Source organism: Pantherophis guttatus, chromosome 17 (genome assembly GCF_059756535.1).
Source record: "Pantherophis guttatus breed Tessera chromosome 17, ASM5975653v1, whole genome shotgun sequence".
Taxonomy (NCBI): Eukaryota; Metazoa; Chordata; class Lepidosauria; order Squamata; family Colubridae; genus Pantherophis; species Pantherophis guttatus.
Genome location: NC_142079.1, coordinates 7,927,408 through 7,951,500, shown reverse-complemented (window position 1 = coordinate 7,951,500; position 24,093 = coordinate 7,927,408). Strand labels below are relative to the sequence as shown.

Genomic DNA, 24,093 nt, shown 5'->3' with positions numbered 1-24,093 from the left:
GGCAAGAGTTGGACACGACTGAATGGTTAAAACGACAAGATACAAATAAATTCTGGAGGGATTGGGCTTAGACCCTTTGTGGGAACGTAACGATTCTAGGCTAATGACTTGCTTAACTCCACTCCTCTATCTCTGCCTGCTCTTCTCCTACCATAACCTATGAAACACGTACCTGGAGGCACAAGCTGGCTGGCGGTTAAGTATTTCTTGTCGGAGAACATTGCCGTCCAAAACTTGATGAGGACGATGATGTCCTCGCGCAGCCTCTTGTCTCCTTGAGTTGGACACTTGGGGGCGGCACTTCAACGGAGGGCAAACAACGTTAGGATAGGAGAGGCATTTTGGCAAGAAAACGCACACCTCGCAGGTCATTTGTGTCTTGGGGTGTTCTGGGAACCAGCTTTGGGGGCTCCCCTACTCCTTCCTCATCTGATCTCTGATGTAATCAGAAGATTTTATGTTTCTGCAGTCAAGGGTCCTATTACTATTTGGGATGGCCTTTTATTGCTTCACGATTGTTTGTAGGTTCCCTGCATTTTTGTTAGGTTGTAAACCATCAATCAATCAATCAATCAGAATAGAGCTGGACTTCCCTTTCAACTTTCAGTTCACTTTTTCCCACCATGGAGGAGGAGGAGGGAGGAGGGGGAGAAGAAAGGGAAGAGGAGGAGAAAGGGAAGGGGAAGGGGAAGAGGAGGAAAATGAAGGAGAAGCGGAGAAGGGGAAGAGGAAGAGGAGAAGGAGAAGGAAGGAGAAGTGGAAGGAGAAGGAGAAGGAGGAGGAGGAGGAGAAGGGGAAGAGGATGAGAAGTGGAAGGAGAAGGAAGGAGAAAGAGAAGGGCAAATACCTGAAGTAATCAAAAGCTGTGGAATAGATCTTCTCTCTCAAGACATTGCGAATCGTTGCGTTTGGGATGACATCGGCATGCAGCAGAGACAGTCCCAGCGTTAAGAGCCTAAAGGAGTCCAAAATAATTCCATTAGGATCGTTAGGCAGGATGCTCAAAAGGGTTAAATAGGAAGAGATCTGTGCAATATAATAGCAATAGCCCTTAGACGTATATACCGCTTCACAGTGCTTTCCAGCCCTCTCTAAGTGGGATACAAAGTCAGCCTATTGCCCCCAACAATCTGGGTCCTCATTTTACCCACCTCGGAAGGAGGGAAGGCTGAGTCAACCTTGAGCCTGGTGAGAATCAAACTGCCAATTGCAGGCAGCTGGCAGTCGGCAGGGAGTAGCCTGCAGTACTGCACTCTAACCACTGTGCCACCGTGGCTCTTATAAATATAAAGCAAAATGGCAGAATGATAAAAGCAATGTTGCATCCCCCTCTCCCTTTATTTCGATGAGCAAAAGAACAAGGGGGGAATATCAAGAGCCTCCTTTTCATCCCCTTGGAAAAACAGGGAATTAAAAACACGGTATTAATAAATATAGATGTTATATTTTCTTTTTTTTTAAAAATGGAAGAGGGGACAGCTGCGAGAACCCGAGAAAATCAGTTCTGGGCAAATCTGACAGGCAAACTCAAACAAATTCTCTCTTTGATATTCTTCGTGCAGGCGCCCGCCTCTGAAAGAAATAAAATAAACGAAGAAATATCCAGGGGAGGGTCTCACTTACTTAAAACGGGGTCCGAGGGCTGCCACGTGGCGATTCATGCTCCCCTTCGATCCACCGATATTCAGAGACAGGGACCTCTGGAGTAAGCTGCCAAAGATCTCCACTTGATCCGAGCTGCAGTACTTGGCGATTTCAAATCTCTGCACCAAAAACTGTAGATGTGGAACCAAAAGTTAAGACGGCTGTCTGTCCAACAAGCCAACGTTTGATTTTCCTGCAGGATGGTGAGGGCCAACTCAAAAGGGAATGAGGGTTGTCGATGGGAGGTGAGATTCCTCCATAGCGATGAATCCAGTTTGGTCTAGCGGTTAAGGCACTAGACTAGAAAGCAGGAGACTGTGAGTTCTAGTCCTACCTTAGGCATGAAAGCTGGCTGGGTGACTTTGGGCAAATCACCAGGAGAGTTCTATTCCCATTTTAGGCATGAAAGCCATCTGGCCAATCACTAGGAGGCTGTGAGTTCTAATCCCACCTTAAGCTTGAAAGCCGGCTGGCTGACTTTGGGCCAATCACCAGGAGAGGGTGAGTTCTAGTCCCAATCTTAGGCATGAAACCCAGTTGGCTGACTTTGGGCCAATCACGAGGAGACAGTGAGTTCTAGTCCCAATCTTAAGCACGAAACCCAGTTGGCTGATTTTGAGCCAATCACCAGGAGACAGTGAGTTCTAGTCCCAATCTTAGGCATGAAACCCAGCTGGCTGACTTTGGGCCAATCACTAGGAGAGGGTGAGTTCTAGTCCCAATCTTAGGCATGAAACCCAGCTGGACGATTTTCGGCCAATCACCAGGAGACAATTCGTTCTAGTCCCGCCTCAGGCATCAAAGTCACTGGGTGACCTTGAGCCAATCACCAGGAGAGGGTGAGTTTTATTTCCACCTTAATCATGAAAGCCAATTGGGTAATTTTGGGCCAATCACTCTGTTTCACCCTAGGATTGTTTTGGGGGGAAAAAGGAGAAAGGTGTATTGAATATCCTCACCGCCTTGAGTGATTTGTAAAAATAAGATGGGCAGGAAATAAATAAATGAATGAATAAGTAAATATTATCCCCTTTTGGTTTATGATGGCCATAAGAGTCTCTCCTAGCTAGGTCTTCTTAGCTACCTCTGCTGTAAAAAAAAAAAAAAGAACAAAACAAAAGCTGCCTTCTTAAGGGGGTGGGAGAGGATACTTGCTTCTATCCAGATGTAATGTGGGGTGACCTCCGGTGGACATGGTTTCGGTTGGCTCTCTTCGGAGGCGGCTAAAGGATCGGCTTCTTTCTGCTCGGTGGAGAAGACGCCAAATTTCTGCTCCACCGTCATTTGCCACGCCCCGGCCATCTCTCTCATGAACTAAAGAGAAGCAAAAGAATTATTATTTTTTGGGTGCAGCAGATTTTTAAAGTTTATTATAAATATACTTAAAGAGCTAATTTGTTCCAGTGGGTTAAAGTAGAAACCAGGAGGTGGTGAGTTCTAGTCCTGCCTTAGGCATGAAAGCTGGCTGGGTGACTTTGAGAAAATCACTAGGAGACTGTGAGTTCTAGTCCTGCCTTAGGCATGAAAGCTGGCTGGGTGACTTTGAGAAAATCACTAGGAGACTGTGAGTTCTAGTCCTGCCTTAGGCATGAAAGCTGGCTGGGTGACCTTGTGACAATCACTAGGAGATTGTGAGTTCTAGTTCCGCTTTAGACATGAAAGCTGGTTGGTGACTTTGAGCCAATCACCAGGAGACTGTGAGTTCTAGTCCAAACTTAGGCATGAAAGCCAACTGGGTGACTTTGAGCCAATCACTAGGAGATTGTGAGTTCTGGTTCCGCCTTAGTTATAAAAACCAGCTATGTGACTTTGGGCTAATCTCTAGGAGACTGTGAGTTGTAGTCCCACCTTAGGCATGAAAGCCAACTGGGTAACTTTAAGCCAATCACCAGGAGACTGTGAGTTCTAGTCCCGCTTTAGGCATGAAACCCAACTGGGTGATTTTAGGGCCAATCACCAGGAGACAATGAGTTCTAGTTTCTCCTTAGGCATAAAACATATAGGTTGACTTTGGGCCAGTCTCCCTCTCTTAGCCAAACCCCACCTCACAGCATTTCTATTGTGTGGGAAATAGGAGGAAGATGAAGTACTAGATATTTTTGCTACCTTGAGTCATTTGTAAAAGTAATAAAGGTAGGATACAAATAAATACACCTAAATATGTATAAATATAAACATAAATGTCGGGTAGAGAGAGAATCAGAGTGAATATCATTCCATGATATAAATGCAGCAAACCACGCCACACTAAATTTGGGGACGTTTGCCCAAATATATTGCTTGTTCCAGAAACATCATTTCAGAGAAAACTGATCCTATAAATTAACTCATAACTTACCGGGACTTCTATGCCGTTCTTAGCGGCCAGCAGCCACTCCCAGCAAGCAAGGGCAGTCTGCATGACCAGTTCGTTGAACATACGCAGAGGGCCCCAACAGAGGTGATGTAAAAGCTGGGAATCGGTTTCTGAAAAATTTACAAAGATGTTTTGTTTAAAAAAAAAAAAGATGTAGTATTTTCAACGGATCTATAAATAAACTCTCAGCAGCTCCTTGGGGGCAAAAAAAAAAAAAAAGTCCATGTTATTTAGCCATGAAAGCCAGCTGAGTGATTTTAGCTCATCACTAGGAGACGGTGAGTTCTAGTTCTGCTTAGTCATGAAACCCAGCTGAGTGCCTTTGGGCCATTCACCAGGAGAAGGCGAGTTCTAATCTTGCTTAGTCATGAAAGCTAGCTGGATGACTTTGGGCCAATCACCAGGAGAGTGTGAGTTCTAGTCCTGCATTAAGCCATGAAATGCAGCTGACTGCCTTTGGGTCAATCACCAGGAGAGTGTGAGTTCTAGTCCTGCGTTAAGCCATGAAACCCAGCTGAGTGCCTTTGGGCCATGCACCAGGAGAAGGTGAGTTCTAGTCCTGCCTTAGTCATGAAAGCTAGCTGGATGACTTTGGGTCAATCACCAGGAGAGTGTGAGTTCTAGTCCTGCATTAAGCCATGAAATGCAGCTGAGTGCCTTTGGGTCAATCACCAGGAGAGTGTGAGTTCTAGTCCTGCGTTAAGCCATGAAACCCAGCTGAGTGCCTTTGGGCCATGCACCAGGAGAAGGTGAGTTCTAGTCCTGCCTTAGTCATGAAAACTAGCTGGATGACTTTGGGTCAATCACCAGGAGAGTGTGAGTTCTAGTCCTGCATTAAGCCATGAAATGCAGCTGAGTGCCTTTGGGTCAATCACCAGGAGAGTGTGAGTTCTAGTCCTGCGTTAAGCCATGAAACCCAGCTGAGTGCCTTTGGGCCATGCACCAGGAGAAGGTGAGTTCTAGTCCTGCCTTAGTCACGAAAGCTAACTGGATGACTTTGGACTTTGGTCGTAAAATCGGGCTTAACTTCTGCCTTGCTTAGCAACAAAAAAATCTCGTCCCAATTGTGATTGGAGTGCCAAAGAATGGCCATAGGGCTCTGATTTCATCCTTAATCACTCCTCTATCTTATGTGCACTCATATTTTTATAATAACTTACTTACTTACTTAATAACTCAACTTACAACAGTTCCTTTAATGACCATTCGAAGCTACAACGGCACTGAAAAAAGCGACTTACGACCGTTTTTCGTACTTACAACCGATGGCAGTCACGTGATCAAAACTCAGATATCTGACAACTGACTCATATTTATGACGATGGCAGCGTCCCGGGGGGTGGGGGGTGGGGTGTCACACGATCCCGTTTTGCGACCTTTCGACAAGCAAAAAGTCCATGGGGAAGCCAGACTCGCTTAACGACCAGGTGACTAACTGATCGACTGCAAGTGTTTCGCTTAACGACGGAGGCAAGAAAGGTCGCAAAAGGGGGGGGGCAAAACTCACTTAACAGCCATCTCACATAGCAAAAGAAATATTGGACTCCGTTGCAGTCCATAAGTCAAGGACCGCCTGTATAAAACCTGTTAAGATTTTCGTTATTACCTCTGCTGCTTATCAACAAGGCGGTCATCTTAAACATCGCCTGGGTATAGCTCTCTGCTTGGCCAGCTTCCAGGGCATTGCTGAGTTGCTTGACCATGAGTTTATTCAGGTCCGATGACCGTCCTGTGGCGTTGCAGTATTGAATCATCCCGGCAACCTGTTTAGAAAAGTCAGGGAAGTCATTTATTTATTTACTAGCTGGATACCCGTGCTTCGCTACGAAACTATGTGCTCGGGCTTCATAAATTGACACTTGCAGCCTGAAACATAATGTAGAATGTGTAACTCCGTAGCATCGGAGTGCGTTAATATAAGGCAACTGGCAGTTGGAACAGAGGGGGAGGGGGAGTAGAATGTCCCAGCCCGCAGTATCCATCGGTACTCATCTGGCTAGCATCCTGTCAGTGTGTGAGAGAGTTGGGGGGGGGGGGGGTGTCCGGAAACTCAAACAGTATTTGCTGTGTGAGCAAGAAAGAGACAGGAAGGAGGCTGGGCGTGGCTTAGCTCAACTGTTCTGAAATAAAGCTGCTTGCTGCTGTAAAAGTACAATTGAAAGTGAAACTCCTCTCCTCTGCTTGAGTTTTGCATTTGGAACAGATTTCTTTTCAGGTGGGGAAGGGGAGTAGAACTCTTTAGCATCAGAGCGTGTTAATAATAATATAGGAAATACCAATGCTCTGATGGTCATTTCGAAAAATCCTTTCTTAGTGAGCACCTAGAAGCCAAGAGGAACATACGTGGCAAATTTCAAGTTTGTAGGCTTTACGGTTCTGGAGATTTTGTGATTAATGCATGAGTGGTTTTCACTTTTATATATATAGATTTATTTAAATTCATCCTTTATTATCCAAGTCATAATTGGCCAGATGTTTTAGACTGGAGTTGGAATATTTTAATCCCCTGTTGAGTCCTTTCCACAGGTGGATGTAGACGTCAGATGGGGTGAGAGGTTATCAGCGCAGGATGTAAGCTGTTATAAATTAAGCTGCTGTTTGCAATTGGCTGATGGGGATTTGGTCAATGCCGACGGCGTTCAAGGGGCGCTGCAGTTGTTTTGAGATTGCACCAAATTAAATTAATATATTAATACTGTGTTTCCACAAAAAAAAAAAATAAGCCCCAACCGGAAAATAAGCCCTAGCATGATTTTTCAGGATGCTCGTAATATAAACCCTACTCCAAAATAAGCCCCAGTTAACTTCATCAGACAGACAAATGCATTTAGTGCCGTATTTTCCCAAAGATAAGATCTAACCGGAAAATAAGCCCTAATCGCGTGCCAGGAGCGGGGGTAGCGCGGAGGAGGGGAGGTCATGCGCGTGTATGCCCACACCCATAATTCTATGTGCCCCGCCCCTGTGCGCACAACACTCCCCCTCCCCCAGCTCCTGGCACACGATGGCCCGGTAGATCTGGTTTTCTCTCTCCCCAGGCTCCAGAGCCTTTCTAGGAGTCTGGGGAGGGTAAAAATGGCTTTCCCCACTCCCCCCCCGGAGTCTGGAAACGGCCCATTTGCCAACTTCCGGTGGGACTGGAAGGCCTGTTTTTCTCTCTCCCCAGGCTCCAGAGCCTTTCTAGCAATCTGGGGAGGGCAAAAACGGTCTTCCCCACCCCTCTGGAGGCCGAAAACGGCCAGTTTGCCAACTTCTGGAAGCACTTTAGATTGAAGTGCTAATATACGTTCTAAGTCCATGTATGTTATTCCATACACTAAATAAACAAATAAATATCTCAGAACTATGTAAGGTAAAGGTAAAGGTTCCCCTCGCACATATGTGCTAGTCGTTCCCAACTCTAGGGGGCGGTGCTCATCTCCGTTTCAAAGCCAAAGAGCCAACGCTGTCCAAAGACGTCTCCATGGTCATGTGGCTGGCATGATTCAATGCCAAAGGCGCACGGAACGCTGTTCCCTTCCCACCAAAGGTGGTCTTTATTTTTCTACTTGCATTTTTTACATGCTTTCGAATTGCTAGGTTGGCAGAAGCTGGGAAAACTAATGGGAGCTCACCCCGTTACGCGGCACTAGGGATTCGAACCGCTGAACTGCCGACCTTTCGATCGACATGCTCAGCATCTTAGCCACTGAGCCACCACGTCCCTTCCAGAACTATGTACCAGTATCCAAAACCCAAAAAGTGGAAATCCTTGCTCATACTTTCTTCCAACAGAAGGTGGCTTGCTTGGAGATTTGCGCACCCATCGCTAATCCCCTTTAAAACATGCACCCCGCACCCCACGTGCATGCAAATTGAGAAGGGTGAATTTCTTTTTTTAAAAGTAAGGGGGGGGGGGGAGAAACTTGAGGTCTCTTCTACTCACTTCTCCAGCGTAGCGATTGCGCAGGTTCAGGGAAGCCATGAAGTTGGAGTAATCTTTCTTCACGCAGGTGGGTCTTTCGGTTAATTGAGTGGCCTAGAAGCAACACACCACGTCGTATTTTCAGTTTTAAGAATAGAGGGAGAACATGGATGCTCGGGGGGCGGGGGGAAGCCAGAAACGGATGGGATTTTGTGACTAAATTAAATCCTGGTCCCTTATCCTCTCCACTATCACCAGGTGTGGGCTGCTGGGGGTTCGGGAGAACCTCTAGCTAAGATTCTGTGCAGTTCGGAGAACCCCCAAATCCCACTCCTGCCCGGCCCTACCCACCCCGCCCTTCCCCTCCCAGGAGTCCCCACATGGCCCGGTTTGGAAGCAGGTAAATGCAGGGTGTATGCAGAGGCTTGGGGAGGGCAAAAAATAGGCCTAATGGAAGTTTGGCCCCCAGAGGGCCTCCGGAGCCTGGGGAGGCCATTTTCACCCTCCCGGAGGCTCAAAGAAAGCCTCTGGAGCCTGGAAAGGGTGAAAACGCCCCCCCCCACCGTCGTAGTGCAGGAGGCCAACTAGGCCACGCCCACCATGGCTATGCCCAGGCAGAGAACCCCTTGCTAAAAGTTTTGAAGCCCACCCGTGACTATCATCACCCCGCCCTTTTGATGAAAGAGAGTGGCTAAGAAAAGGATTGAACATCTGGAAGTTCAGATTTTGCCTATTGGGTATCATTCTGTAGACTGCTCTCCGAGCTTGGTGAGTTTCTTGCAGACGTTTCATGACTGAACTAGGTCACATCATCAGGGCTACTGGGTATGGCTTTCTCCCACCAAGGAGAAACTTAGGGGTTTTTTCCTACCAAAACTCACGGTTTCCTCCTACCAAGGAGAGAAGCACAAACCTACCAACACTGGCAGGGTAAGCCACTATCTAAAAAACAGCAAGCAAACGCCACATACTCCTGCACTGATAATGTTACCTGGTTAGGTTATGATACGTCTGCAAGAAAACAACCAAGATCAGAGAGCACCAAGGACCCCACAGTCCTCCTCTTTCTCCCTTTCTTCTTCTTCCTCTTCTTCCCCCCACTCCCTTCTAGCACTGATGATGTTACTTAATTTGGTAATGAAATGTCTGCAAGAAAACAACCAAGCTCAGAGAGCACCAAGGACCCCACAGTCCTCTTCTCTTTCTCCCTTCCTTCTTCTTCCTCTTCTTCCCCCCACTCCCTTCTAGCACTGATGATGTTACTTAATTTGGTAATGAAATGTCTGCAAGAAAACAACCAAGATCAGAGAGCACCAAGGACCCCACAGTCCTCTTCTCTTTCTCCCTTTTTTCTTCTTCCTCTTCTTCCCTGCACTCCCTTCTAGCACTGATGATGTTACTTAATTTGGTAATGAAATGACTGCAAGAAAACCACCAAGCTCAGAGAGCACCAAGGACTCTACAGTGTCTCCTCCTCCCTCCCTCCTAATACTGATGATGTTCCCCAAGTGGGTCATGAAACGTCTGTTAAGAAAACAGCCAAACGTTCCCGCAGAAGTGGGAGTTGAAAAAGAGGACGATGGCCACAGTGAAGAGAACTTACCCCTAGTGTTGTGTTTTGCTTGTTGTAGCCCGCAAAGTGGAGAATGCTCTCGGTTGCCATGGCCAACCCTGTGTGCTGGGACAGGCCAGACACCCAGTTCTGGTGCTTGTTCAAATATTCCTGAAAAAAAGGAAGTCAAAGAGTCGCAGTTATATTTAGAGTACTGCATCCAATTTTGATCACCACACTACAAAAAAGACGTTGAGACTCTAGAAAGAGTGCAGAGAAGAGCAACAAAGATGATTAGGGGACTGGAGGCTAAAACATACGAAGAACGGTTGCAGGAACTGGGCCTGGCTAGTCTAGTGAAGAGAAGGACCAGGGGAGACAGGATAGCATCTTCCAATATTGGAGGGGCTGCCACAGAGAGGAGAAGGTCAAGCTATTCTTCAAAGCACCTGAAGGCCAGACAAGGAATAATGGATGGAAACTGAACAAGGAGAGATTCAACCTGGAAATAAGGAGGAATTTTCTGACAATGAGAACAATCGACCCATGGAACAGAAGTTGCCTTCGGAAGTTGTGGGAACTTCATCACTGGAGGCTTTCAAGAAGAGACTGGACTGCCATCTGTCAGAAATGGTGTAGGGTCTCCTGCTTGGATGGGGGTGGGTGGGTGTTGGACTAGATGACCTACAAGCTTCCTTCAAACTCTGTTAAACTGAAACTATCTAAGATGATCAAAGATCTGGAGACTAAAACATGAAGAACGGTTGCAGGAATTGGGCATGGCTAGTCTAGTGAAGAGAAGGACCAGGGGAGACCTGATAGCAGCCTTCCAATATTTGAGGGGCTGCCACAGAGAGGAGGGGGTCAACCTATTTTCCCAAAGCATCTGAAGGCCAGACAAAGAATGATGGATGGAAAATGATCAAGGAGAGATTCAATCTGGAAATAAGGAGAAATTTTCTGACAGTGAGAACAATCAACCCATGGAACAGAAGTTGCCTTTGGAAATTGTGGGACCTTCATCACTTCATCTGTGTGTGTGTGTGTGTGTGTGTGTGTGTGTGTGTGTGTGTTTGTTGTTGTTGTTATTTTGTGTTATTGTTGTTGCTTTGCTCTGCAGATTTCCCCTGGCCCGATTCCCGGATTTCCAAGATACAATGCCATCTGAGACAATAGGGATATTATGTAGGATTTACCTGCAGGTGGGATTTGGTGACTGAAGGTGCCCATTTCATGGCCTCTTGGAGGATCATGCCGCACCGGGCAGCAAAATCCTTAACAATGCTCTAGAGAGAGAGAGAAATAGGGTAAAGTCACCTAGTGATGCATTGCAGGCATAGTCTGTCAATCAACACGGAGAGAAGCACCTTAGAACTAAGGAGAAATTTCCTGACAGTGAGAACAATTAATCAGTGGAACAATCTGCCTCCAGAAGTTGTGAAGGGCTCCAACACTGGAAGTTTTTAATATGTTGGATAACCATTTGTCTGAAGTGGTGTAGGGTTTCCTGCCTAAGCAGGGGGTTGGACTAGAAGACCTCCAAGGTCCCTTCCAATTCTGTTATTCTATTCTAATCTAAAGAACTCTCTCTATTTTTACAAAGCAAGCCATGGCTTAAGACAATGGGCGAACCCCATTCAAAGATGTACAATATTTATATTCTTTTTACCTCTCTAGCTTCGTAGGTATCAGGGACAGTAATTCTATATGGGGCATCTGGAATGTCATAATACGGTTGGTCCTTATGGATGTCCTAAAACAGAAAAGAAAAAATAGATATTGCAACATTATTCCAAAATGATTCCTAAGGAGAAAACCAATTTTCTAATTCAGGAATAGGGATGCCCAGACAAATCAGGTTTCTTTTCTTTTCTTTTTTTTTTTTTTAAAATATTTATACATTTGTCTGGGTCATTTTACATATACATAATAATAGTAACAATAATATTCTTTACTTGTATATAATAGTATCCTTCCAACTTCTAATTTCTACCTTTATTATCTAACCATTGATAAAACAAATCCCAAGTTAAAAAAAATATTCTGTGTCTTCTTTGTCCTTTCTCTTTAATGTTAACCTAACCATTTCCGCACAATCTAATATGTTTTAAATTATATTTTCCTCTGTAGGAGTTTTCATCATTTTTCCAGTGTTGTTGCAAATACAACTCTCGCTGCTGTCAAAACATGTCGTATTAAATATATGTTCCCCTTGTCATATTTCAGGTTTCTTGTTAGGTGAAGTGATCATGTCATCATTAAAAAAAAATTCTTAAGCTAATTAATTCATAATACGAGAGCTGCAGACCGCCAGTTCACTCATAATTACAACAAGAAAACAGTATCTTTTTTTTAGCAATGCCAGCTGCGGTTTTATTCTGCTTGCAATTGCTGGAGAAGCACTTACAGCGCTGAGAGAGAGGGAGAGGGTCTGGAGGATATCTAGCATAGTCTTCAGCACCGTTCCGCTCCAAAGTAAGTGAGGGAACCTTGAAAAGGACAAACCAAAAGTTACGAGTCTGCACAAAAACATCCGTACCTGGGACACAACAGAGTGAACTAAAGAAGGATTGGATGCATAGTTTGTTGAATCTGTCTGTCTGTCTCAACCTATCATCCATCCATCCATCCATCCATCCATCCATCCATCCACCTACCTATCATCCATCCATCCATCCATCCATCCACAAATCTACTTACCTATCATCCATCCATTCATTCACCCACCCACCCATCTACCTATCATCCATCCTATCTACCTACCTATCATCCATCCATCCATCCACCTATCATTCATCCATCCATCCATCCATCCACCCATCTACCTACCTATCATCCATCCATCCATCCACCTATCATCCATCCATCCATGCTCCTACCTACCTATCATCCATCCATCCATCCACCTATCATTCATCCATCCATGCTACCTTCCATCCATCCATCCACCTACCTATATCCATCCAACCATCCACCCATCTACCTACCTATCATCCATCCATCCACACCTACCTACCTATCATCCATCCATCCATCCATCCATCCACCTATCATCCATCCATCCACCTATCATTCATCCATCCATCTACCTACTTATCATCCATCCATCCACCAATTTACCTACCTATCATCCATCCATCCATCCATCCATCCACCCACCTACCTTCCATCCATCCATCCATCCATCCATCCATCCATCCATCCATCCATCCACCCACCCACCCACCCACCTACCTATATCCATCTATCCACCCATCTACCTACCTATCATCCACCCACCCATCCACCCATCCATGTGTGTAATCTACATGCTACATGCTGGCTGGGGAATTCTGAGAGTTGAAGTCCACACATCTTAAAGTTGCTAAGGCTGAGAAACACTAATACAGAATTACAGAAAAACAGAGTTGGACGGGACCTTGGAGGTCTTCTACACCAATCCCCTGGCTCAAGCAAAAGATCCTATAGTACCGTTTCAGACAAATGGCTGTCCAAAAACCTCCGGTGTTTTAGCATCCACAATTTATAAAGGCAAGCCGTTCCAGAACTAGAAGACCTGAAACCCGCTCTGCCATCAAGTCACCGCAATGTACTTACTTGTCTACAAGACCCGATAGATATTTATCTGCAACTCGTCTTATTCGCTTATGAATGTGGTTAAAGTTGACCAGCAAAAATTGAGCATGTCTTTCCAGTTCTTCTTCATTTTCTTTCGTTTTGGGCTAAACATCAAAAGAAGAACCATGGAAGTCTCTTGTTAGGGTTTGGCGATTATTATTATTATTATTATTATTTTTTGATCTACACATCGTGGTTTATTACTGAACAAGCACGTAGAACATCTAATCTTTTGGCTTTCCTGGGCCACGTTGAGTGAGGAGGAACTGTTTTGGGCCTCATACTAAATACTGCTCTAAGGGCTATTTCTAGTGCTATCTGTCTATTTAAAAACCTGCCACGCAGCAGCTCCACCAATATGTCTCAGCAAGGGTAAAGAAATTAATTTGAAATATCAAGCGGTCTGTGAAATCCAGCACTAAAGAAATGCTGGCAAACGCACCGGATGGTTCATTTGAGCAAAACGACAAACACGGTGTAGGATTCTCGTTTGACGAACTTACTTTGTCTGCCATCATGCTAAGGAAAGCTTCGAAGACCTTATCGGCGACGGCTATCACGCACTGCATCATACCTGAAAGAGAGGAAGCGGCGGCGTGTTGGAGAAAAATCAGAAATCGAATCTGTCCGAATATTCATGACTGGGAAGACATGGTAACAAGGTCAGCCAATGAATAGGCATGGCAACAGATCAGCCGATGGGAGCTGAATTGGAAACCGAGACTGGAAGGAGGCTGGGTGTGGCTCAGCTCTGTGTGTGTGCTGAGAACTGAAACTAGTTCTGCTGTGCTCTGCTTGTGTTTTGCTTGTAACTGCTACCACGTTGGAAGAAATCTGCTATTGGTATTGTACATTTATCTTCATGTGTTGTATGTATATAAAGAAGTTAATGAATCCTGCTGAATCAGTTTACCAGTGTCTGCTTTCTGGATTTGATTTTTGCAACATACTCTGATAGGATCAAAGGACTGAGGCAGCTGAAAACTGTGCCCAGCAGATAGCATCTCTCATAAATTGTAAAAAAAAACAAAAAAACACCACTCATGTATTTGCTCATGCAGTTTTCTTATGTATAATGTACACCGAAGTTGGCATTTAAATTCGTTGTACGAGGTGCAATGACAATAAAGTACTACTACTACTTACTTATTTGCAGCCAAACAATTATGCAAAAAATAAAAAAATAAAAATCACATCGCAAGATGGCTTGGAATCGTGTATTTATTGTGCAAGAGTTTGACCCAGGTGCCCACCTGATTTAAGGACCGCGGAATTGGAGTAGCCTTACCTGATTTGTCTTTCTGGATAGCTTTATCCTCAAAGTAATAAAACATCACTTGGAAACGATCTGGGTCTGTTGAACGTAGGACCCTAGCAGACCAGGAATCGGGAGTTAATTTCACCAAGATATCCTTGAAAAAGAATTTTTATAAATCTGTCTGTCTATCATCCATCTATCTATCCATCCATCCATATCTACCTATATATTCATCTATATCTCTTTCACACACACACCTATCAATCATCTATCAATCATCCATCCATCCATCCATCCATCCATCCATCCATCCATACCTATATATCCATCCATCTCTCTCACACACCTATCACCTATCAATCATATCTATGTATCCATCCATCCATCCATCCATCCATCCATCCATCCATCCATCCATCCATCCATATCTACCTAAATATTCATCCATATCTCTCTCATACACACACCTATCAATCATCTATCATCTATCCATCCACTCATCCATTCATCCATCCATCCATCTTTATCTATCTATCCATCCATCCATCCATATCTACCTATATATTCATCCATCTCTCTCTCACACGCCTATCAATCACCTATCAATCATATCTATGTATCCATCCATCCATATCTACCTATATATTCATCCATCTCTCTCTCATCTCTCTCTCTCTCTCTCTCTCTCTCTCTCTCTCTCTCTTAACAATCGTGTTACTAACTTAACAACTGCTGGGATTCACTTAACAAACGAGGCAAGAAAGGAGGTTTAGAAATGGAAATTTTGGGCTCAATTGTGATCGTAAATTGAGGACTACCGGTACTACAGCTGAAAATGGGAGAGCCATTTTCACTCAAAGGGACATCGGGACCCTTGGGGGTTAAAACCAGCCTATTCTTCCTCCAATACAGAATTGCACAAGCATAAATATTTCTTCCACTCTTGCCCCAGGTGAGTGATGTAAGGTGAACAAGAGCATCTCTGCCACCCGGGAGGCAGCGTTTCAAGAAATACCTCATGCATTCTAGGCGATATACGGAAAGCAGGTAGGTAGACATGGCGAAGTCCAACTTGTTGATCAGGGCTGACACTTCAGGAGGCGGATCCAGAAGATTTATGATAGTGCTCCTCAATTCATTCAGTTCAGCCTAAAGGAAATTTAGGAATAATAATAATAAAAAAAAGCAAGCGACTCACGTTGGGGTGGCTGTTTGTGTAGGAGGTCATCTATTAGCTCAGGGGTCGGCAACCCTTGGCTCTGGAGCCGCATGTGGCTCTTTCATCCCTCTGCTGTGGCTCCGTTGCTGGTCGGCTCCACAATTGATAGGGATTTCGGTTAGGACAGGTAGAGGAAAAAGGACGCTGCGCTAGGAGTCTCTATGGTGCGGGAACTGGACTTCCTGTCAGCAGAGGAAAAAGGGCGCTCTACTAGGAGGAGACTATGATGGGGGAACCTGACTTCTGGCCTGCTCCAGACTTGAACGGGGGGCTTCCGGATAGGACCTTTGTAGCTCTTTTTTTTTTTTTTAAATTTGATTTATATGCCACCCTTCTCCGGAGACTCAGGGCGGCTTACAATGCATTAAGCAATAGCCTTCATTCTTTTGTATATTTTATACAAAGTCAGCTTATTGCCCCCCACAATCTGGGTCCTCATTTTTTTAAGGTTGCCGACCCCTGTTAATTAGCCCCTTAAAGCTGTCCATGTTCTTGACAAGCGTTAAGACTCTCTCCATCTATCACAAGTGAGCCGCCCCAGAGTTACCCTGAGGTAAAATACATTTTTACAAATGAATAAATAAAAAGAAATAAGTAAACTCCACACAGCCCAAGAAGGCTTGCAGAGAAACGGGGATGAATCACCGCGGCAGGAAGGCATTGTTTCTCTCTCTTTCAAACAATGGTTTTTGGCGAGAGGAACATCAAAGCATTGGACGACCCAAGGACGGTACTCAAATATTTGAAAAGCAGATCCCAGGGAGAAGACAAACAGTTAGAAGGCTTAGAAGTGGTGAGGAGCAAGAATGCTGATGCTGAGCAATGCAACTCAACGCATGTCAGGATAATGGCTGTAAATCAAAATGAAGAATCTCCCTGGAATGCTTAGCTTTGGAGCTCTAATTGTAATCTCTTTGTTTCTTTTTCTCTTTTTCTCCTTCCTTCCTTCTGCCAATCCCCCCCCCCCTCTCTCTCTCTCTCTCTCTCTCTCTCTCTCTCTCTCTCTCTATATATATATATATATATATATATATATATATAATCTCTATCATCCATCTATCCATCATCCATCTCCTGTCTGTCTCTGTCTATCATCTATATTTATCATCTATCCCTATCTATCATCTATCTATCTATCTATCTATCTATCTATCTATCTATCTATCTATCTATCTATCTATCTATCTATCATCTATCTATCTATCTATCTATCTATCTATCTCTCCATCTATCTATCATATCTATCTATCTATCTATCTATCTATCATCTATCTATCTATCTATCATCTATCTATCTATCTATCATCTATCTATCTATCTATCTATCTATCTATCTATCTATCTATCATCTATCTATCTATCTATCTATCTATCTATCTATCTATCATCTATCTATCTATCTATCTATTATCTATCTATCTATCTATCTATCTATCTATCTATCTATCTATCTATCTATCTATCTATCTATCATCTATCTATTTAAAATTGGATTGTTTTAATTTACGGCCAAAATATTTAATTATTTTAAACTGTTTTTAAATTTTGTATGTCCTGTTTTTTACTTTGGCTGTTCACCGCCCTGAGTCCTATTTGGAGAAGGGCGGTATAGAAATTGAAACAAATAAAAATAAAATAAATACCTACCTACCTACTATCTATCTACTTACCTACTATCTATCTATCTATCTATCTATCTATCTATCTATCTATCTATCTATCTATCTATCATCTATATTTATCATCCATCCATCCATCTCCTGTCTGTCTATTTATCAACTATATTTATCATCTATCCATCCAATCCATCCATCCATCCATCCATCTTTATCATCCATCCATCCATCCAATCCATCCATCCATCCATCCATATCTATCCATCCATCTCTCTCTCTATCTATCTATATCTATCATCCATCCATCCATCTAATCCATCCATCCATATCTATCCATCCATATCTGTTTGTCTGTCTGTCCGACTGTCCGCCCATCTGTCTGTCTGTCTGTCTGTCTGTCTGTCTGTCTCTCTCTCTATCTGAGTTGCCCACAATAGTTATGTTTTTATCTGCGTTTGTTCGCGTGGCACTGCACATTATCAACTGGCCAAGAAAGGGACAAAGGAGGAAAAGGCACTTACAGACGTGACGGTGTCATTTTTCATGGCAGAGTTATACTGAAGGACAGAACGGAGGGGCTCTTTGGTCGGGAAAGTCAGCAGAGGTGACTTGGTGGCAATCTCGCAAACACCCTCGTACCACTCTTCGGGCCAAAGACCTGAAGTGACACGGGAAGAAAAGAATTAAAAGCAAAAGAAAGGTAAATATTATTTCTGGACCAGCTCAGGAGGCCTCCAGGTCATCCGGAGCTTTTTTGATCAATATTTTGGATTCCACCAGAGTCGAATAAAGCTTGTGAAAATGGCTAGGAACAAGCCCCCATCAAACCGTGTTGTCTTGCTAAGCTTCTTTCGAAACCATGGTTTAAACCAGAGGTTTTCAAACTTGGCAGCTTTAAGACTTGTGGACTTCAACTCCCAGAATTCTGGGAGTTGAAGTCCACAAGTCTTTAAAACTGCCAAGTTTGAAGACCTCTGGTTTAAACAAATCACTGATTCCAACATAAAAAAAACAACAACCCAGCTCTCAAATGACTTGGAGCAGAAGATTTCTTGATCTGAAGCAAAAGTCCCAAGCTGTTTCAGATCCAAGAAGAAAAATGCTCCTTTTTTTTTGGTTCCTTCTGACTTTCCAGCATTAATTATTGTACTGCAATATTTGCAATATTTACAATAATATACAATTACAACAGTGGTGGGTTTCAAATTTTTTTTACTACCGGTTCTGTGAGTGTGGCTTGGTGGGCGTGGCATGGCTTGGTGGGCATGGCAGGGGAAGGATACTGTAAAATCTCCATTCCCACCCCACTCCAGGGGAAGGATATTGCAAAATCCCCATTTCCTCCCGATCAGCTGGGATTTGGGAGGCAGAGAATAGATGGGGGTGGGGCCAGTCAGAATTTTTACTACCAGTTCTCCAAACTATTCAAAATTTCCGCTACCAGTTCTCCAGAACTGGTCAGAACCTGCTGAAACCCCACCTCTGAATTACAATCAAGCCAATACGTTGGTTGAGTTACCCCTGTAAAATTCTTCAAAACCGATGAAGCTCTTTTAAATACAACAGAGGACAGTTAGTCCATCGATTTTCTTCCAGAAAAAGGTAAAGGTTCCCCTCACACATATGTGCTAGTTGTTCCCGACTCTAGGGGGCAGTGTTCGTGTCCGTTTCAAAGCCGAAGAGCCAGCACTGTCTCCGTGGTCATGTGGCCAGCATGACTCAACGCCAAAAGCGCACGGAACGTTGTTCCCTTCCCACCAAAGGTGGTCCCTATTTTTCTACTTGCATTTTTTACCTTTTCGAACTGCTAGGTTGGCAGAAGCTGGGACAAGTACTGGAGCCTTACTCCGTTAAGCGGCACTAGAGATTCGAACCGCTGAACTGCCGACCTTTCGATCGACAAGCTCAGCGTCTTAAGCCACTCAGCCACTACTCCCAATCCAATTGTTTCTCTCTTCATGCAGGTTCAGATGCAAGACTCGGAGCCTTACCTGAACCTTCTACAGCAAATCCCATCAGCACCGAATACAGCCAGAAGTCCCGGAAGAGTTTCTGCAATCGTGGTTTGGCTTCCTTGATTGGTGGCAAGCGTCTGGTGAGCTAGCAACGAAACAACATGTTTTAAATGTTTGTTTACAGGAGGAGAACAAACCAAACTTTTCTAGCTACGAATACAAATGGAATAATATATTGATTTTCTGATCCTACCCATCTTGGCTTCTACAGCTTAAGAGAGTAAAATGACCTCCAAATTCAGTTATGACAGCCTAAGAATTACTGTGGTGCAAGTAAAAACATACCTTTAGCAGATTAACAGAGTTGGAAAGGACCTTGAGGGGTCATCTAGTCCAACCCCCCGCCCAAGCAGGAGAGCCTACGCCATTTCTGACAAATGGCAGTCCAATCTCTTCTTGAAAGCTTCCAGTGATGAAGCTCCCACAACTTCTGAAGGCAACTTCTGTTCCATTGGTTGATTGCTCTCACTGTCAGAAAATTCCTCCTTATTTCCAGACTGAATCTCTCCTTGTTCAGTTTGCATCCATTATTCCTTGCCTGAAGTTCAGGTGGTTTGGAGAATAGCTTGACCCCCTCCTCCTCTCTGTAGTAGCCCCTCAAATATTGGAAGAGGGCTATCCTGTCTCCCCCGGTCCTTCTCTTCACTAGACTAGCCAGGCCCAGTTCCTGCAACCTTTCTTCATGTTTTAATCTCCAGACCTTTGATCATCTTAGACAGATTACAGATTAACAGAGTTGGACGGGACCTTGTAGGTCATCTAGTCCAACCCCCTGCCCAAGTAGGAGACCCTACACCATTTCTGACAGATGACAGTCCAGTCTCTTCTTGAAAGCCTCCAGTGAAGAAGCTCCCACAACTTCTAAAGGCAACTTCTATTACATTGGTTGATTGTTCTCACCAGGCGTGGTATTCAATCTCTACAAGAGCCTTGGTAGTACAGTGGTCTAAGGCACCCTGTTATTAAGCTGGTTATTAAGACAGCTGCCTGCAATTACTGCAGGTTCGAATCTCGCCAAGGCTCAAGGTTGACTCAGCCTTCCATCCTTTCTAAGGTAGGTAAATTGAGGACCCAGTTGTGGGGGCAATAAGCTGACTTTGTATAAAATATACAAAAGGATGAAGGCTATTGCTTACTGCTTACGTTGTAAGCAGCCCTGAGTCTCCGGAGAAGGGCGGCATATAAATCAAATTAAAAAAAAAAAATTACTTTCCCTACCGGTTTGGAAATATGAGCCCGTCCACGCATACCTCCGGCCTTTTGTACATGCACTAGTCATTCCTGACTCTAGGGGGCAGTGCTCATCTCCGTTTCAAAGCCGAAGAGCCAGCGCTGTCCGAAGACGTCTCCGTGGTCATGTGGCCGGCATGACTCAACACCAAAGGCACATAGAACGCTGTTCCCTTCCCACCAAAGGTGGTCCCTATTTTTCTACTTGCATTTTTTATGTGCTTTCGAACTGCTAGGTTGGCAGAAGCTGGGACAAGTCACGGGAGCTCACCCTGCTACGCGGAACTAGGGATTTGAACTGCTGAACTGCCGACCTTTCGATCGACAAGCTCAGCGTCTTAGCCATTGAGCCACCGCGTCCCTCATCCGTTATAATATATCAGTGCCTAAAAAAAACCAAGATACCACGCAACCACAGAAAACCCATTTGAGTTCCAGGTATATTAGTAAAAACACAGCTGATTACAAGTGGGAGATGGCTGGGCCTATTACACGCACAAGGGCTAAATTGATTACTGGCATATAAAGGCAGAGATCTCTGTAATGGTAGCTTAATACTCTGACGATGTCAGCAGATGGCTGACGAAAGCTTAGTAAAATAAAATTTTAATTCTTTTAAAAATTTTAAAATCTTAAGTTCTGAAGTTCGCAGTATGTCTGCTTCTTTTTTACATACATACATACATACACACACACACATATATTTTGAATACACGATAGGGAAGATAAAAATATTTCTTTGCTCCTATCTGTAGAAGAACGGTGTCTTTAAAAAAAAAGGAAAAAAAAAGAATATAACCAGAAACAGAACAGGAAATCAACGGACAGTAAACAGCACCCATCAGGGATTTCAGCTGACATGGTGAGTGATTGATTTACAGCGTGTTGACTTTAGCAAACATCCAGCGGCACCAAAGTTCAGACTGCAGCATTTGCATCTGCCTTTCTTGCAAAAGCCTTCCCTTCGTCAACGGAAGAGGTAAGGAATATCAATCATCTTTTTTTGCAGGGGGGGAGGAAGGCGGATTAAAAATAAATAAAATAAGCTCAAGTATTTTTTAGGGTGAAACCGAGACATCAGGATTCAACGGCCGCCACTCAAGGCGACCGATTTGTCGCTAAATCTGATCGTGCCGTTGCCACGAACAATCGGGCGATGATGGAATTCAACCTCTGGATTTTTTTACTTATTATTTTGATGCTAACGCTGCTGGCTCAGCGTAATTTAGTGGGGGGGGGGAGAAATATGATGGAAACCAAGGTTTGTTTGTCCGTCGTTGTGTTGCAACGGCAAACTGTGCAAAGGGAAGACATTTTAAAAGGGAGTATAGGTGGCAAATTAGTTTGCAACGGCGGAGAGTAGGATAATGAAGGCGGATCTACATGTCCCCAGGATAATGTTGCAGGATCCAATCTGGGTCTGTCACTGGGACCGGAGTTTTTGTCTTCCGAGCTTTCGGACTTCATGCTGGAGCCCCTCCTCGGGGAATTTCTCTCTAGCAGTGTGTGTGTTGTCCTGCGTGCAGCTGCTACAATTGTTGGACAAAAACAGCCGAGGAAGTGGTTGAAACAGGCCCTTTTTCCTTTTTTTTTTCTAAAAAGTTTTTTATTTTGAAAACATTAAAAACAAGACACAAACACACAACATTTATATACATATCACTTTTCCCTACAGCTACTTCAAAGGGATCCTTTCTTACTATTTACATCTATTCAGACATATTTTAACTTTATCTTATTCAACCGTTTATTTTCCATCATTCTTTCTTTCGTCTAGATTATACTTTGATCTTCAACGTTTTTTCTCCCCTCTCTCCTTTATTCCTTTCTCATTTTTCCTATTCTCCAACCATTCATACCCCCTACACCCACACTTTGTAATAATCTTTCTCCTTGATTTCTTTTGTTAATTTGTCCATCTCTGCGCACACTAAGATTTTCCTAATTAAATCTTCTTCTGATGGTTAAGTTTTCCTTCTTCCAATTTTGCGCAGAGACTCTGCGGGCTGCTGTCAGTATATGTAATCTTAAATAATATATTTCCTTAGTATAGTTTTCTACGGAAATCCCAAGTAGAAACTGCTCAGGTTCTCCCTTTATTGAATTCTGAATTATTTCTTCCATCCACTTTTTAACTTTCGCCCAGAATTTCTTCGCCACTGGGCAGGTCCACCAGAGATGATAATAAGTCCCATAGTTATTCTTACATTTCCAACATTTCGGTGAATTACTAGGGAACATTTTCGCTATTCTAGCTGGTGGAAAGTGGAAATAGGCCCTTTTTCAATCGCTTCCCTGGCTGTTTTTGTGCCTTCTCGTCCAACAATCTTAGTACTGATGACGTTACCTAGTTTGGTAACGAAATGTTTGCAAGAAAGGAAGCAAGCTCAGAGATCACTAAGGGCATGAAACTTTCTCTCTTAAATACGTTCTGGACTCAGTTCTGTTGATGGGAATCCATTATCTTACAAACTTTGTGCAATGCACACAGTGCCTTCGCCCAGTGTGTGTCTCGGAAGTCTGTTGCATTCAACCGTTCTTGAATATAAATGACTCAAGTGTCCACCATTGCAATTAGTTTTTGGAGATTCTCCATCATCCAGGTCATGGTTGTCCCAAAGGTGCTTTTTTTCAGGAGGCAACTGGACTTCCTTGTTTTTTTCTTTTGAAGACGTTTCGCTTCTCCTCCAAGAAGCTTCTTCAGCTCTGACTGGATGGTGGTGGAATGGAAGGATTGATATTCCTTGCAGGCAGCTGGTCCTTTGCATCCTTTTAAAGGGTCGTTGCAGGACTTGGAGGTTTCTCTGTGTCCTCAGGGTCACCTGAGTGGTGCAAATGGTTCCTGTAGTCTGCAATTTTTCCCCCACTCTGGAAATCCACTACTCCTACTCCCATGCCACTCAAAAGGGGATTCATCCCAAATTGTATAGCTAAAAGTCTGTAGAGCTAAAAGTTGTCAAAAGAAAAAACAAGGAAGTCCAGTTGCCTCCTGAAAAAGGACGGACACCCATTGTTATACAAATTAACGGAGTTAGAAGGGACCTTGTAGGTCATCTAGTCCAACCCCCCCAAAAGCAGACCGTACACCATATCTGACAAATGGCCGTCTAGTCTCTTCTTGAAAGCCTCCAGTGATGAAGCTCCCACAACTTCCGAAGGCAACTTTGTTCCATCGATTGATTGTTCTCACTTTCAGAAAAATTCTCCTTACTTCCAGGTTGAATCTCTCCTTGTTCAGTTTGCATCCATTATTCCTTGCCTGAAGTTCAGGTGGTTTGGAGAATAGCTTGACCCCCTCCTCCTCTCTGTAGTAGCCCCTCAAATATTGGAAGAGGGCTATCCTGTCTCCCCCGGTCCTTCTCTTCACTAGACTAGCCAGGCCCAGTTCCTGCAACCTTTCTTCATGTTTTAATCTCCAGACCTTTGATCATCTTAGACAGATTACAGATTAACAGAGTTGGACGGGACCTTGTAGGTCATCTAGTCCAACCCCCTGCCCAAGTAGGAGACCCTACACCATTTCTGACAGATGACAGTCCAGTCTCTTCTTGAAAGCCTCCAGTGAAGAAGCTCCCACAACTTCTAAAGGCAACTTCTATTACATTGGTTGATTGTTCTCACCAGGCGTGGTATTCAATCTCTACAAGAGCCTTGGTAGTACAGTGGTCTAAGGCACCCTGT

The 24,093-nt window shown here is 44.0% G+C and overlaps 1 protein-coding gene across 2 annotated transcripts in view; it reads right to left on the bottom strand.

Moving 5' to 3' along the window:
* Window positions 1-24,093, bottom strand: part of PI4KA (phosphatidylinositol 4-kinase alpha) — a 93,127-nt gene that overhangs the window by 23,510 nt on the left and 45,524 nt on the right. For both annotated transcript variants that reach the window (XM_087880206.1, XM_087880205.1), the window contains exons 20-36: window positions 19,159-19,267; window positions 17,689-17,825; window positions 15,348-15,481; window positions 14,363-14,445; window positions 13,578-13,648; window positions 13,054-13,178; window positions 11,864-11,945; window positions 11,126-11,209; window positions 10,653-10,742; window positions 9,508-9,627; window positions 7,926-8,018; window positions 5,607-5,763; window positions 3,983-4,110; window positions 2,800-2,958; window positions 1,624-1,775; window positions 848-955; window positions 173-300 (exon numbers count right to left, since the gene is read on the bottom strand). In XM_087880206.1, coding sequence (XP_087736332.1) covers window positions 173-300; window positions 848-955; window positions 1,624-1,775; window positions 2,800-2,958; window positions 3,983-4,110; window positions 5,607-5,763; window positions 7,926-8,018; window positions 9,508-9,627; window positions 10,653-10,742; window positions 11,126-11,209; window positions 11,864-11,945; window positions 13,054-13,178; window positions 13,578-13,648; window positions 14,363-14,445; window positions 15,348-15,481; window positions 17,689-17,825; window positions 19,159-19,267 — 1,960 coding nt within the window. The remainder of the gene's footprint in view (window positions 1-172; window positions 301-847; window positions 956-1,623; window positions 1,776-2,799; window positions 2,959-3,982; window positions 4,111-5,606; window positions 5,764-7,925; window positions 8,019-9,507; window positions 9,628-10,652; window positions 10,743-11,125; window positions 11,210-11,863; window positions 11,946-13,053; window positions 13,179-13,577; window positions 13,649-14,362; window positions 14,446-15,347; window positions 15,482-17,688; window positions 17,826-19,158; window positions 19,268-24,093) is intronic.